General features: G+C 48.8%; 1 protein-coding gene across 2 annotated transcripts in view; it reads right to left on the bottom strand.

The window, feature by feature from the left end:
* Scara5 (scavenger receptor class A member 5) overlaps positions 1-14,080 on the bottom strand; it is a 106,449-nt gene that overhangs the window by 77,648 nt on the left and 14,721 nt on the right. For both annotated transcript variants that reach the window (XM_026398896.2, XM_026398897.2), the window contains exon 3: positions 2,636-2,764. In XM_026398896.2, the coding sequence (XP_026254681.2) occupies positions 2,636-2,764 (129 nt within the window). The remainder of the gene's footprint in view (positions 1-2,635; positions 2,765-14,080) is intronic.

Below are 14,080 nucleotides of genomic sequence, written 5' to 3'. Positions count from 1 at the left end.
TATGGTTTTGTAATATTGAATACAAGTATTGGCACTCCAGTGAGATACGGCCAGCCGGGTGTTCCAACATGGCACTTGTTACAGGGGACAATTCATTCATTCTTTGTGTCGACAAGGAGGTTTTGAAGATTAAGAGTGGTTCAAACAGATGTCCTGGGCAAGGATTTCTCCAAGAAGCAGAAGTCCCATAGCAAGACCCCAACAGAAGACCAAGCAAGCTCTGATTCACACTGACCCCTGTGACCCTCTCCGCCATATTAGCATTTGCTGAAAAGGGCCTATCACTGAAGGCCTTCAGTCGGGTCATCTGAAGAAGCCCCCCTAGATCAGGCAGAGCCTCCTGAAGGAACACAGACTTGCCCACCGCGTTCCCCTCCCTGTGACAGAGGGAGCCAGGGACCTTACTCTTCACTGGCACCTTCCCCAGGCCTCTCCCAGAGGATTTTTCAGACAGGCACCTGGGGAGGTGACAGTGGCCCACACCCAGAGCCAAGACATAAAGCATGACACTCTGCTTCTTCAGTCCAACCCCCTCAACATTCTCACTCCCACACGGGCCACATGGAGCCCTAGATCTTCAGGTTTAAAGGTGGCCATGATGGTCAGAAGATCCTCCCAGGTCTCCACCTGGAACAACTAAGGAAGCGTGGCGACATTTTCGTGGGACCGGGAAGTCCTGTTCCACCCTCGTTTCTGAAGATTCCAAGATGTCATCATGAATCCCATCCGACTTCCAAGCCAGGGGAAAGCCTTTCTGCGTCAAGCTGGACAGAACAACTGCTTAGCAGAGTCTCCTCTGTTGTGAATGGAAATCTGCCTGCTCACCATAACCACCCATTGGTCCTAGTTCTACCCTTGGGTCATACAGAACAGTGTCCACCCTTTTCCACATGGCAGCCCTTCAGGCAACAGAAGGGAACGTTCCTCTCCGGCAAGTCTTTTTCTCCCCAGGAGGTGATTCCCTATGGGCCCTCCAGGCGTCCAAGACCCATCCCTGGCCCCACCATCAGTGTGCCTTTCCTCTAGACTCCCTTCTGTCACCTAAAAGTCCCTGTTCTGCAGGGCAGTTCTAACACCACAGTCTGGCTTTCCTGCTGGGTTGAAACACTCTCCAAACATTCCAGAAATTTGTTATGGTCCTGGCAGCCAAACCCACAAAACCCAGATCCCAAGCTCTCACTGAGCAGCCCAAGAACATGTTCAAATCATCCTCTGGCTGGCTTGGCCTAGGAGAGATCTTGCTGGACTCCGTCCTTTGGTCCCTGGGATGAATCATGAGTTTCTCTTGTTGTTGCTGTTGGCTGCCCCCCAGGTCACTGGCTGGTGGGACAGACATCACCCCTGATGCCCTGAGCATGGAGGCCTGAAGGCACAGGTAGCACTGGGCATCCCGTTACCAAGCCCAAGTGAGTAGTCCCACTTGCTGGGTAGTGCACCAAGACCAGAGAGATCCTGGGCTTCTACCTCAGTTTTCCAACAAAGGGTGACCTGTAAGGGCTGGACCTCCAGACTCCTGGCCTGGAGTTGACTCAAGGACCCCACCCTCGGCACTGCAAGTCAGCTCTTCCTGGCCAGGAGCCTCACTGGGACCAACCCCACCCTCCTCCACGCAATAGCCTCCTTCCCAGAGTGCATGCCTCCCGGGCTTCACCATGGTGCTATTTATGCCCCATCAGAGGGCTTGTTGCTCCACCTTGAGAGAGGACTCTATCTGCCCTGCCTCAGCCTCCGGACTTGAAACTCCTTGAGAGAAGCCTCTGGGTCTTATTTAGCTGTGTCCCCAATCCTAGCACAGAGCCTGGCACAGCCATGAGAAACATGTTGGATTGAGATAAAGTGGCTCTGTGTCTCTACTTCATCAAGCTTCTCCAGTGAGAAAGATGGGAACTCAGTAGCCCTTCTCTGGAAGGGAACCAGAGGAGACCACCACAGCTTTACTGCTTTCCTGTCTCCATCATGGTGGGACATCCTGTAGGGGATGAGCCTGGCTGCTCAAAGCACAAGGTCAACAGACCCCGCTCGGTGCCACCACCACGACCCTGTGGACCCTTCCTAAGTCTATGAGCTCTACTTCTCCCTGGCTAGAGAAGGGCTCCACACCCCAGCCCATCAGCTGCCCATCCTGCAAATAGAAATTGAGGAGGAGAGCCTGGCTGATTCGGGACAAACTCATCTCACCCCCAGGAGCTGCAAAGAACAGTGGGTTGACCTTGATCTCAATTAGCCTCAGCACCCAAGGGGCTTGGGACTATTTCCACGACACTCCAGGACGAGGAGCTGAGAAGATGCTCAGCCTGCTCAGTGCAGACCACACTCCAGGGTCTAGGAGACCCGGGGTAAAGTAAGGTCTCATGACAGTGCAGCAAGTGTCAGAAGCCACACTGAGCCAGCAGACCTCCCCGGCTAGACGCAGAGATTCCTCAAGCTCATGTGACACCCGCCAGTTGCTCTCACATGAAGCCAGCAAAGTTATGGAAGGCTCCTGCCTGGGTGGAGAGACCAGCTGGCTTCTCCCTCTGTGGTTTCCAGGGTGACACGGACAGCGTGTGGGCTCATGACACCAGGAAGGAGGGACAGAGGCTCCACGAATCCCTTTCTCCTCCTAAAGTCCAGAACTGAAAAGAGCTGCTCTCACCTGCTAAGATGAAGATGCCCACGAGAATCAGGAAGACCAGCAGGTACAGCCCCAGGACAGCATGCTTCAGGGCTGACAGAGAGCCCAGCTGGGTACAACAGCCTCCTGCCCGCCGTTTGTGGCATGGACCTGGACAATAAGGATAAGAGGAGGAAGGGGAAAAGACACGTGAAAACCCCATACGTTTTTTTCTCTGTGGATCTCATTTCTCACCCATGCACAGTGTTTACGTAGCATCCCTCCTGCTCTTTCTGCCCATCTGTAACGCCATCATTAGTGGGGAGCTTTTTGGAACCATCACAAGACGTTCAGCTTCGAGTTCTCCTCCCACCCTCTGTGGTCACGGACAAACAGGCAGGCATGGCCACAGCCCATGTGCTCACAGAATACACCTCCCTTGAGTCATTGTAAGCAGCAGAAAAACATGGAAAGAGGCTTGGATGTGGACCCTCTATCAAGCGTCACTGTCTCTTGTGGTCCAGGGAATACGGAGAGAATTTAAAACAGGACTCAACTCCAAACTCAACTCCATAGTGACCAGGAAGGGATGGGAATGAGGAAAACGGGCCAGTGGGGTTGTGAACAAGCATGCCCCGCTCTGTAAAAGGTTGTCGCCCAGAACTGAGGGCTTGCATGTTGCCAGATCCAGAATTTCCAAGATGAGCTAGAAACAAATAAGAGACATCCCCATATTTTTAAAATATTGGCAACTAATTAAAAGCCAATAACACTGGGAAGTTAAATAAACACATTGGCAAGCCAGACCTGACCATCACCAACTGGATTTAATTTACTGGATGGAAAGCTGAGGAACCTCACCCTGTTCCCCAAATGGAACAGTGAAATATCGTTGCTGTAGTAGACCTTATAGACCATGTGTCCAACCCCGACCTTTGACTTACAGATGAAGAATGTCAACTGTAGAGGAGGGAGGCTGAGACAGGAGGATCACAAGTTCAAAGCCAGCCTCAGCAACTTAGTGAGGCCCTGAGCAACTTAGTGAGACCCTGTCTCTAGATAAAATATAAAAAAAGGGCTGGGAATGAGGCTCAGGGGTAAAGGACCCGTGAGTTCAATCCTCAGTGTCTCCAGCCCCGCAAAATGTCAACTGTTAACTATTGGCAACCCCACTTCAGGATCCAGGAGATCTTTGAGTTGAATTTGTCCCTTGAGGTGAGCTTCTCAGATGGCCCATGCAGAGGCCAGGAAACTGACTCACCTCTACCTGCTACGTCAACTGAAACTGGAAGGAAAGGATGCTCTCCCATCCTGAGTCCCGCCGTGCTCGTGAGGCTCACTGCAGGACGTTTTTCAACGCACACATGCCCCCTATTACCTATTCCCACGGGCCCCTGTGGAGGGACTGTCCCTGCGCTGAGAGTGCTGCTAACCAAAGCGCATTGCATGTGAGGAAGGTGTGGAAACGGACGTGTGCTGACAGATCATTGAGAGTTAGAATATGTCTTAAGCCAGGTGGTGGCTATGCCTGGAACCCCAGCTACCTGGGAGGCTGAAGCAGTTAACTATTACATCAGGGCTGGGCTGGCAACAGAGCAAGACCTCATCTCTGAAAAAAAGAAGTTCGATCCCAGCATCAGATGAGGAGATAGCATTTTTAGCAAGGCGCAGCGGCACATGGCGGATCGAAAGTTCAAGGCCAGTGTGGGCAACGTATCAAGACCCCATTTGGAAGGAAGGAAGGAAAGAGAAAAGAAAAGAAGGAAGGGAGACAAGAGAAGAGTCTTGAAAGATGGTGTGGCGTTTGCAATCCCTTGGTGGGGTTCTATTTTTAAGGAGGTTCTTCGAGGCATGTTTTACGTCTCAGGTATCCTTTGGCCTCAGGAGGTTTTGTTACCATGAGGGACAGGGGGGTGACTATTGATGGCTGCTGTCATAGGGATCTTAAATGACCCCAGAGGCCCATGCACTTAAGGCTTGGTCCCCAAGGTAGTGCTATTAGGAAGAGGTGGATCCTTTAAGAGGTGGCCCTACTGAGAGGTCTTTAGATGAAAGCCTTGGAGGAGATGTGGGACCCCCTCCGCAGCCTCCTCACCACCTTTGGCTCCCTGGTCGCGAGGGGAGTTGTTTTGCTCTGCCTCCTGCTCCTTGCCATGACGTGCTGCCTCGCCACAGCCCAAAACCAACGGGGTCGATTGATTGGGCTGGAACTTTCAAAATTGTGAGCCAAAATAAACCTTTTCTCTTTTTGAGTAGATTATCTTAGGTATTCGTCATAGTGATGGAAAACTGGCTAACACAATGCCTCAGGATCCAAACAGCCCTGGACCTCCAAAGGTGCTGTGGCCCGAGGAACATTTTCACTTGCTTACTACATTTTGTTACAAATATTTCTGTGAAAACCACTGAGCACAACAATTACATCACACATCCACAGAGCACTGGGTGCAGCACGGAGCAAGCAGTCAATAGATACAAATTCAAATAGCATGTTCATCATCCTTAAATGCTGACTGATTTTAAAGAGTCCCCTTGATTGTCCACTAAGACTTGAACAAAGCTAACATTCTAACGCATTCCACATCTCCTTTCCTAGGGCTTTCTATCCCTCTCCATTCACTGGGGCCCGTGGCTGGTTTTCTCCTAAGTACACAGGCATCTGATAGCATTTCCTGGTTTTTGCTTGTGTGTTTTGTTTTGGGTGAAAGCCGCTACCCACCTTCTCAGAGAAAACTCTTTCTCCCTCAAGAGCCAGAAAGGTGGCACAGAGTTGTACAGTGTTATACGAATATTGGCTCTTGTTATCCCAATGGTAGTTCAGCTCTCCTGCTTGGGACACTCCTGTGACTGAGCCTCACTGTGGAATGAGGGGAAGAAAGCCACACAGCCATCGACACTGTTCACTTTGTCATTTGCATGAGTGCTGCTAGCTCACTGAAGGAATGGGTCACGTTGCAATGATCTTGCTCTATTTTTTTTTCCCCCGTGAAAAGAGAATAGTGCTTTTGCCCTCTACCTGTGATCTCTAACAGTGAGTAGCCTCTTGGGACAGGTCCCTTCATCAACCAACGCAGAGAACACAGACCTTCCTCGGAGAAAACTTAGTCCTTTCAGTAAGACTTGATTATTTTGTATATTAAACAAAGTCTATTTTAAATAGAATATAATAAGGCTTTCGGAGAGTGACTTTCCACAAATAGATAAACTGAACAAGCATGTTCTGCAAGATGCTTAGAGAATATGATTGAAGGGGAAAAAGATAGAAATTAAGAGCAAGATGAGTCCTATTCTTCCCTAAACACTAAGGAGTTGTATTTTTTTTTTCTTCAGCAAAATGTTAGCTGGGTAAACCATTCAGATTATTTAAGCTTAGTGGAGGATTAAAAATACAAAACTGATACAATTAGCAAAGCCAGGGCAAAAATCATGCTTACTTTTTTTGTTTTTAAAAAAGTGAAATGAATGAGCTATAAGTCATGAGAAGACCTGGGGGGAACCTTAAATGCATATTACTAAGTAAAAGAAGTTAATCTGAAAAAGATGTGCACCCTGTAATTCCAACCACACAGCTTTCATGTGGAGGTAATGGAAGATTGGCAGGTGCTGGGGCTGGGGGAGGGATGAGGAGGCAGAGCATGGGGATCTGCAGGGCAGTGGACCTGCTCTGTGTGATACTGTCACAGTGGGTGCACATGCTCTCAGTATGTTTTCCTAGATTCCATGTGTCTATTTAGCATCCGGGAATCACAGGGCCAAACTACTAGCTTGAAGAGCTGGTCCAAGGCCACGTCCCCATTCACCTGCATGTCTGACTCTGAGGCACCATGCACATATTTTCCTACCCTAAATCACCCAGGCTCAACCAGGTTCAGGGTCAAGCCAGCCCAGAATAGCACGATAGCCCTGAGCTGGCCTGCACCATTCACACTAGCCCACCCTGATGTATTGGCTGAGCCCTGCCAACATTCTAGGACACCCCAACACAGACTCTGGCCTTCGCCTTACGCCTCCCCCTGCCCAAACCTGGCTTTTCCTCTGTGCCCACACATGATGCACAGTGTGTGTCCTCCTCTCTCAAGAAATCTGAGGAGTAGATTCTTCATTCAATGGCATCAGCCTTTCCATATTGACATATAAATTGCATCTGTGTACAATTTTAAAATATGTTATTATACATCTGTTGAAACTCACAGAGTGTCCACCACCAACAGTGAACCCTAATGTTAACTAAGAACATTGGGTGACAATAAGTCGGTGGAGGTTTTTCAATCATAACAAATGTACCACTCTGGTGGGGAAATTGGCACTGAGGGAGACCGTGCATGAGGTAGGGGGTGTATGGGAACTCTCTGCACTTTTCATTTATTAATAAAATACAGTTTGAGAAAAAAATAAATAAATAAGGTTTATTCCACAATTGCTAAACTATGAAACCGACCTAGGACCTAGGTGCCCTTCAACAGATGAATAGATAAAAAAAAAATTGTGGTATATAATACTCAATAAAAGAAGAACAAAATTATGGCGTTTGCAGGTAAATGGGTGGAACTGGAGAATATTGTTCTAAGCCAAATAAACCAATCTCAAAGAATCAAAGGCCGACTATTTTCTTGGATATGCAGATACTAATTCACAATAAGGGGCAGGGGAAGAATAGAGGTACTTTGGACTAGACAGAGGGGTTTGAAGGGAGGGGAGGGGCCATGGGGGTAGGAATGATAGTAGAATAAATCAGACATTATTACCCTATGTGCACATATGATTATATGACCTGTAACTCCACATCATGTACAACCAGTTGAATGAGAAGTTATACTCCATTTATGTATGATGTGTCAAAATGCATTCTACTGTCATACATAACTAATTAGAACAAATAAAAATTTAAAAATAAAAAAATTTTAAAACTCTATTAAAAATAAAAGTAGAAGCCTTGACTTAGCTTTGTAGAGGTAAAAATAACACGTTCATTCAGTGTCCACTATCACTTGCCCTACAGTGACAGCCAGACCTCAAGATGGCTCCCCACAACCCTGCCCTTGTGTAACCTCCAGGGTTGGTTTGTGTGACCAAGAGAATAGAATTTGATGTGTGCCTTCCAAGATGAGACAGAAGAGACTGCCGCTTCCTTCTTGCTCACTCCTCTCTCTCTGGACATGCATTTGGGGGAAGGCCAGCTGCCATGTCACCAACACCCCAGGGAGAGGCCCGTGTCATGGAAACTGAGGCCTTCAGCCAACAGCCACGCGGGTGAGCCTGGATGCTCCAGCCCAGCCGGCCCTCAAGTGACTGTGCCCCAGCTCAACCTCATGAGGGACCCTGAGCTGGAACTACCCAGCCAAGCTGCTCTGGGATTCCTCTCAGATCATATTCTACCTAAGCATATTTTTGAGCAAAAACTTTATCTGAAAAAAAAAAAATCAACACGATTTTGGCTTTCCTTGCATACCCATGAATTCTGCAGAAAATGTGTGAGGAGTAAGTTTCTGTTTTATGCTGTTAGTTTGGGAGTAATTTGTTATGTGGCAGCAGATCAAAAGGCACTTAAGACAGACACCGGGGAATACAAACCCAGGAGGCTGCTTGAGGGAGCCGAGTCCTTCACCCCTCCTTCCCGGTTCCCAGGCCAGAGCCTGGTACCTGCAGGCACTCAGCGAGTGTTTGTTGAAGAGAGGTTCAGCCGTGGTTGCTGTCCTCTGGAAGCTCCCATGGGAGGGGAGGAAGGCCTGTGACCAGGGAAGAAGCAGCAGAGATGGGCAGAGCAAGTGCCTCCTACGTACAGAGGTGGGGATCGCATCTGTGGGGGGAGCCCAGGGTCCATGCAGAGGAAACCACAAGCCAGAGGCTTGAGGGTCAGGCTTTGGGGAAGCTGAAGTCCTTCCTCTCTGTCTTCTGCCTTATCATCCCATGTGCAGTTATTAATTTTAGAACTATGGCTTTAAGAGGAAAACTTTGTTCCTCCATGTGAGAACAGTTCTGGGGGCAGATTCTGACGGAGCTGCTAGTGATTAAACCTTGTTGTTCACAGGCGCTGGCACACTCCAGACCAGAGCGGTGGAGAAGACAGGGAAAATGCTTCCAAGTTCTAGAGGAGCTCGGGCGAAGTTTTCCCATCTTGCTGTGGCCTCCAGAAGTGACGGTGGCCTGCCGGAGATCAGGGGGCCAAGGGAAGGGCTCTCCAGAGGGGTGGGGACAGGCTGGGGAGAGCGTTTGCCTAACAAAGCCCTGGGTTCCATCCATAGTATCAAAGAGAGAGAGAGAGAGAGAGAGAGAGAGAGAGATCGATCTGGAGAGGGTCAGTGGCTCTGCGTGAGCAAACAGAACCTAAAAAATAAATGCTAAGCAACTTGAAGAGCGAGCCCAGAATGCCAGAATGCGAGGCTGGGAGAGGTTGATGATACCAGCGTGGAGCATGTGGCTTCCTGATGCCTGCTGCAGGCAGGCAGCAGTGGCCTCCATCTCTAGGTATCTCATCTGCATAGACTGTCCCACCTGCTCACAGCTGTGATTTTTTGACATCACCCCACTATTGTTGGTTTTTTTTAAGCTAAATTTATTTTACAAAGACAACATCACATGTGAAACACTTGTATCTTACTATTCTATATTGATAAAAACCTCATTATTAACATGGCACATTCACACCGGTATACGGCTCAAAGTTGTCTCCATAACCACTGGGTCGTGCATATTGTCCCATTCTGGGGAAGGGTGACATCCGTAAAAAGTCAGTCAGTCATGGTTCAATGACAAGTTGCAAGAAGAGAGCTGATGCACACCACAGAGGTCTCATTTATAAAGATGCAAAACCAAACGTTTTAGATCTTCAAGATTAAGAATGTTCTGGAAGGTAGTACATCATGGATTGCTAACTATTGCCCAAAATACCATGTCAGAACCTTGCTTGCTTCTCTAGCACCGTCCTCCTCAGGTGTGATTGTCCATGTGCATCTCCATCTCCCCACTCCTCTGCAAGGTCTTCTGAGGCATTTGCATGCCTCTCCATCATCAGCACTGCCCAATGAAGAGCAGAGCCTAATATGGTTCTTTGCAAGAACAAATGTGCACAACATGTATTTTTGCTACAAAGATCGTCTCTTAGCATTTGTCTTATGCAAACAATTTGACAAATTCTAGTTGGATATAAAAATATAATTTTGAGCAAAACTTTTTTTTGAAAAGATAAACAAAAGCTCAGCTTCCCTTGCATATTCAGGACTTCCAGTTGCCACTTAGGACCCAGGTAGGTAAACTGTGTGAACAGTTCCTTGGAGCTGAATGGACACCTCACTATGGCTGAGTATTGGAATCATGTGGAGCTTCTGAGACATTCTGCGGCCCGAGCCCTGGTCCCGGATCCCATTCTGACTTGGTGATGACATCTGAGATCAGGGCATGGAGGCCCTTGGTTCAAGAGTAAAGCATTTATCATATCAAAAGAGATGTGAAGACACATTCTTGGAAAGTGAATGAAAAGTCTTACTATTATAAGAGCTCAATTTATTGGAAAAAAAATTGACTTCTTTTTTAATGGGACACATTCAAAATGAGGTTGTATCAAACTATTTTATTATCCCCAGAGGTTGGAACTGTGAATGGTTCCTCAAAATAATGGGAACCAGAATACGCCCAAAGAGCTTTTGCTAAAATATTGTAGGCTGAGCATGTCGAGGGGTTTGGTAATAGGGATTAAAGAAAACAAAAGAAATTTTCTATAAAAACCCCTCAGTCCCAGGGAGCTGAGCTGAGTTGAGTAAGGACAGGTCCCCCAGTGTCAAGGCCACCCTGCAGTGGGAGCCTTGGCACCCGGGGATCCCGGCCCTCCTGAGTTAGGCAAGTGGGCATCCCTAGTAACCCCTAGAGGCAGACAGGGGCTTGGTGCTCCGTGGAGGCAGAGTTAAGTCCTGCCCTGGCACCTAGTGACTGGGGGCCCATGAGAAAGCACTCTGAGCTGCCCCCCTCGTCAACATAACCGTTCCTCAAAAACTCAACTTTCAATTTATTATTTTTTAATATTTATTTTTTGGTTCTAGTTGTCAATAGTTTTATTTTATTTACTTATTTTTATGTGGTGCTGAGGATCGAACCCAGGGCCTTGCACGTGCTAGGCAAGCGCTCTACCGCTGAGCCACAACCCCAGCCCCAACTTTCAATTTCTTGAAAAATAATATTCAACTTCTTCATCATAATCATAGAGCATTTGGGGAGTTATCTGTTGAAATTTGTTTTCCTCCCATTTACAAGAATACTCACAGATTGGACCTGATAAAAGTGGGTGTTTCTTTATCTCCACAGAAACTAGGTCTAAACAGCATTAAAAAAAAAAAATAAATAAAAATAAAAGCCAAAACAGACTGCCATGATTCACTAATCACCTAATTAAGTTTTAACAACACACGCTCTGTCATTTCTTTGTGTTCTCTTTGGTCCAGCAGTTCATAAAAGGCAGGTGGAGACGGGGTTTTATTGTTGGGAGGGACCCCAGAAGGATCTCCGTTCAACCCGCCCAAGTCTGACTTCAGGGGCCGCCTGCCCATCCCCCGCGCTGACTCACACATTGTTTTCCTGGTCCAGTCCGCCTGGTAGGAGGCAGCCCCGGTTGACCCCTCTCTTTGAACTGCCACCATCTCTGGCTTTCCTAGGGACCTCCTTTTGCCTCCCTCAGAAGAGGGACACTGCCAAGGAAAGCCACCACCAGAATTAAGAGTAGACCCAGGTAACAAGCCTCACCTGAGCCTGGGAGGGCCCTGAACAATGGGTGTGATGTGGGTGTGTCCTGGCAGAAAAGCCCCCCACACCACTAAAAAGCCAGGGATAATGCTGGGAATGCTGGGCGGGGTTTGTATGCTAATGAGGTGGCTGGTGGCTGAAGGTCCCGGTGAGGCAGGTCACTGGAAAGATGAAGGCATGATCCCAGGGCTGGCCCTGGGAGCCCCACCTCCACCACTGGGGAGGGGAAGGGGCTGAGGTCCAGCTGGTCACCAGTGGCCGGTGCTTCACTCAGCCACGGCTGCACAAAGAAGCTTCCCAAACCCCAGAAGGATGGGGTTCAGAGGACTTCCAGAGAGCTGAACACGGGAGGTTCTGGAGATGGTGAGCCCCAAGGGGGCCCAGAAGCTCCCTCCTTCCTCCAAGCCCTGTGCATCTCTTCCCTCTGGCCCTTCATCCGTAGACTTTGTTAACATCCTCCAGGATGAAGGGGCCAATGCCAGTCAGGTGCTTTCCTGAGCTCTGGGAGCTACTCCAGCAGATGAACTGAACCCCAGGAGGCGGGTTGTGGGAACCCTGGTTTAGAGCCCATTGGTCAGCACAGGCTGCAACATGGGACTTACAGTTGACATCTACAGTGGAGGGATGGAGCCCTCCACCTGTGGGATCTGATGTCACCACCAGGTAGACAGTGTCAGAATTGAAGTGCACCTCAGGATACCAGCTGGTGTCCACTGGAGACCCAGCTGCAGAGTTGGTAATTGGTGGGAGGCGATCCCACACATTTTGGCAACCCAAGATGACATATTCTGTGGATTGTCAAGTGAGAGAATGGAAAAAACACTGGGCTTGATTTTTTTTCCTGTCTCCAGAACATCCAGTTGGGATGTAATGAGCACCAATTATCTCTGACCTGTCGAACCCCAGACCTCAGGGAAGAAAGCTTAGAGCAGGTACCGGGGAAGATATGGTTTTCTACATGGTCAAGTGAGTCTCTCACATCCATTTCTAGGAAAGAGAGAGTGGGTAGAGGAAGGGATAGTCAAAACTAATTCCATGTAGATTTCATGATGACTGAAGACAGTTTCTCCTTGTACTTTCAGAGATGTCTTATAATTTTGTCACTTCCCCATGAAATCTATTTTTTCCAACGCCTATTTTCCAAGTAAAAATTCTTGAAAACAACCAAGGGATTGTGCTTATTTTTCACAGAAAGCGAGCACAAGGAGGATGGGCCACTGGCTGGTATGCGGTCCCCTTTGCAGCTGAGGCTAAGAGATAGAGAGAAAAACCAGGGGCGGGGAGGGGAGGGCAGGCAAGGTGAGCTGGCTGGTCACTGAGACTTGGGCAGAAGGGAGAGAGCCAAGAGCACCCCCAGGAAGAACAAGCGGGTGGTGGGACTGGTGGAAGATGCCACTGTTCTTCCTCAAGATGGACAGTGCATGGATGGAAGAAATGTTATCTGATGCAGAGAGACTCAAAGAGCTGCTGGCTCAGGGTTCTGCCCAAATTCAGACAGTAGGTCCCTCCCCCTGCAGAGAGGCCCTGGACCCTGGTCTAAAAGTTCCCCAACTCCTCTACTGGCCCCTTGTCAAAGGCAGTAATTCACTGGAAGATGTGTGTGAGGTGGAAGTCGGGCTCTGCGCTTCGCGTTTAAGGCACTACTCTTTCTGGGGTGCTAACTGCTAATGCACCGCCCTCCCACCTCCTGCTCTGCTGGTTTGTTGAACAGATCGCCCCTTTGGGCAGGAACGGAACCTGTCTCTCTCCCACTCCCACCTCAATGATGTTGGAAGGCTCTTGTGAGTGTCCAGCTTTCAAGACGGGAAAGTTGAGATCTCAGCCCAGGCCACCAGTATGCGACTCAGTAAGCCATGTCTCTGAAGCCAGCAGCTCTGCCACCTCTGCACAAAAAGCAGGGCAGGCTGTGCCACCGAGGGAAGCAGCAGGTGTGGGCAGACCAGGTGGGCCTCGTCACTGCCGGAGTCCTGGAACCAGCAACTGTCCCATATAGATTCTGCTGGGAGATTACAGCCAATGGTGGCCCAGGTGAACACAGCCACACCCATTAATCAATTAACAAATAATAGAGACTTTCAAGGGTCCAGTCCAGCAGGGCAAAGTCTGTGTTTGATTGATCCCTGTCATCCCATAGGTCCTGGTATACAGCAAGTGCTCAGTCAACATCTCTTGACTTAGTCAATGAGACTAATACCCTAGACATAAATTTAATGGGCACCACAAGCCATTGGGTTTATCTGTGTGTACTCTGTTTTGGCTTCTGTAGTAATCATATTTCCTAGTTTCTGTATTTGATGCTTTGACATCTGGGCCCTTGCTGACCCTGAGAGTTGTTAGAGATAATAAAGGGCTCACTCATGAGCAGACATCAGATGCAAACCAACCAGTCCAGAGCCCAAGCTCAATCTTCATGATTGGGGTCTTACCCTCCAGGCCACTATCCACCTGCCACCATCACCCCACGGCCAGGTGCCATACAACGAGGGTCTCTATGTCCCAAAGCCCACTGGAATTATTCACACCAGTCAATGCTGAGCTGATTAACTGCCTCCTCTGGTCACACAGAAACCACAACAAAGCCTCCCAGCCTCCCCTGCTGGATCCCTCTGCCTCCTGACCGGCCCTGGTGCTGCCCATGTGACCTCATGGAGTGGTGTGAACTGTGAGTAACAAACCCCTTGTCAGTGGCAGGCATCTCCTGCTCTGCTGGGCTCACCATGTTGGATAACAAAAAGCTCTGCATTTTACAACAGATTT

Source organism: Urocitellus parryii, chromosome 14 (genome assembly GCF_045843805.1).
Source record: "Urocitellus parryii isolate mUroPar1 chromosome 14, mUroPar1.hap1, whole genome shotgun sequence".
NCBI lineage: Eukaryota > Metazoa > Chordata > Mammalia > Rodentia > Sciuridae > Urocitellus > Urocitellus parryii.
Note: the sequence above shows the minus strand (reverse complement) of the source record. Positions and strands in the feature narration are given on the sequence as shown.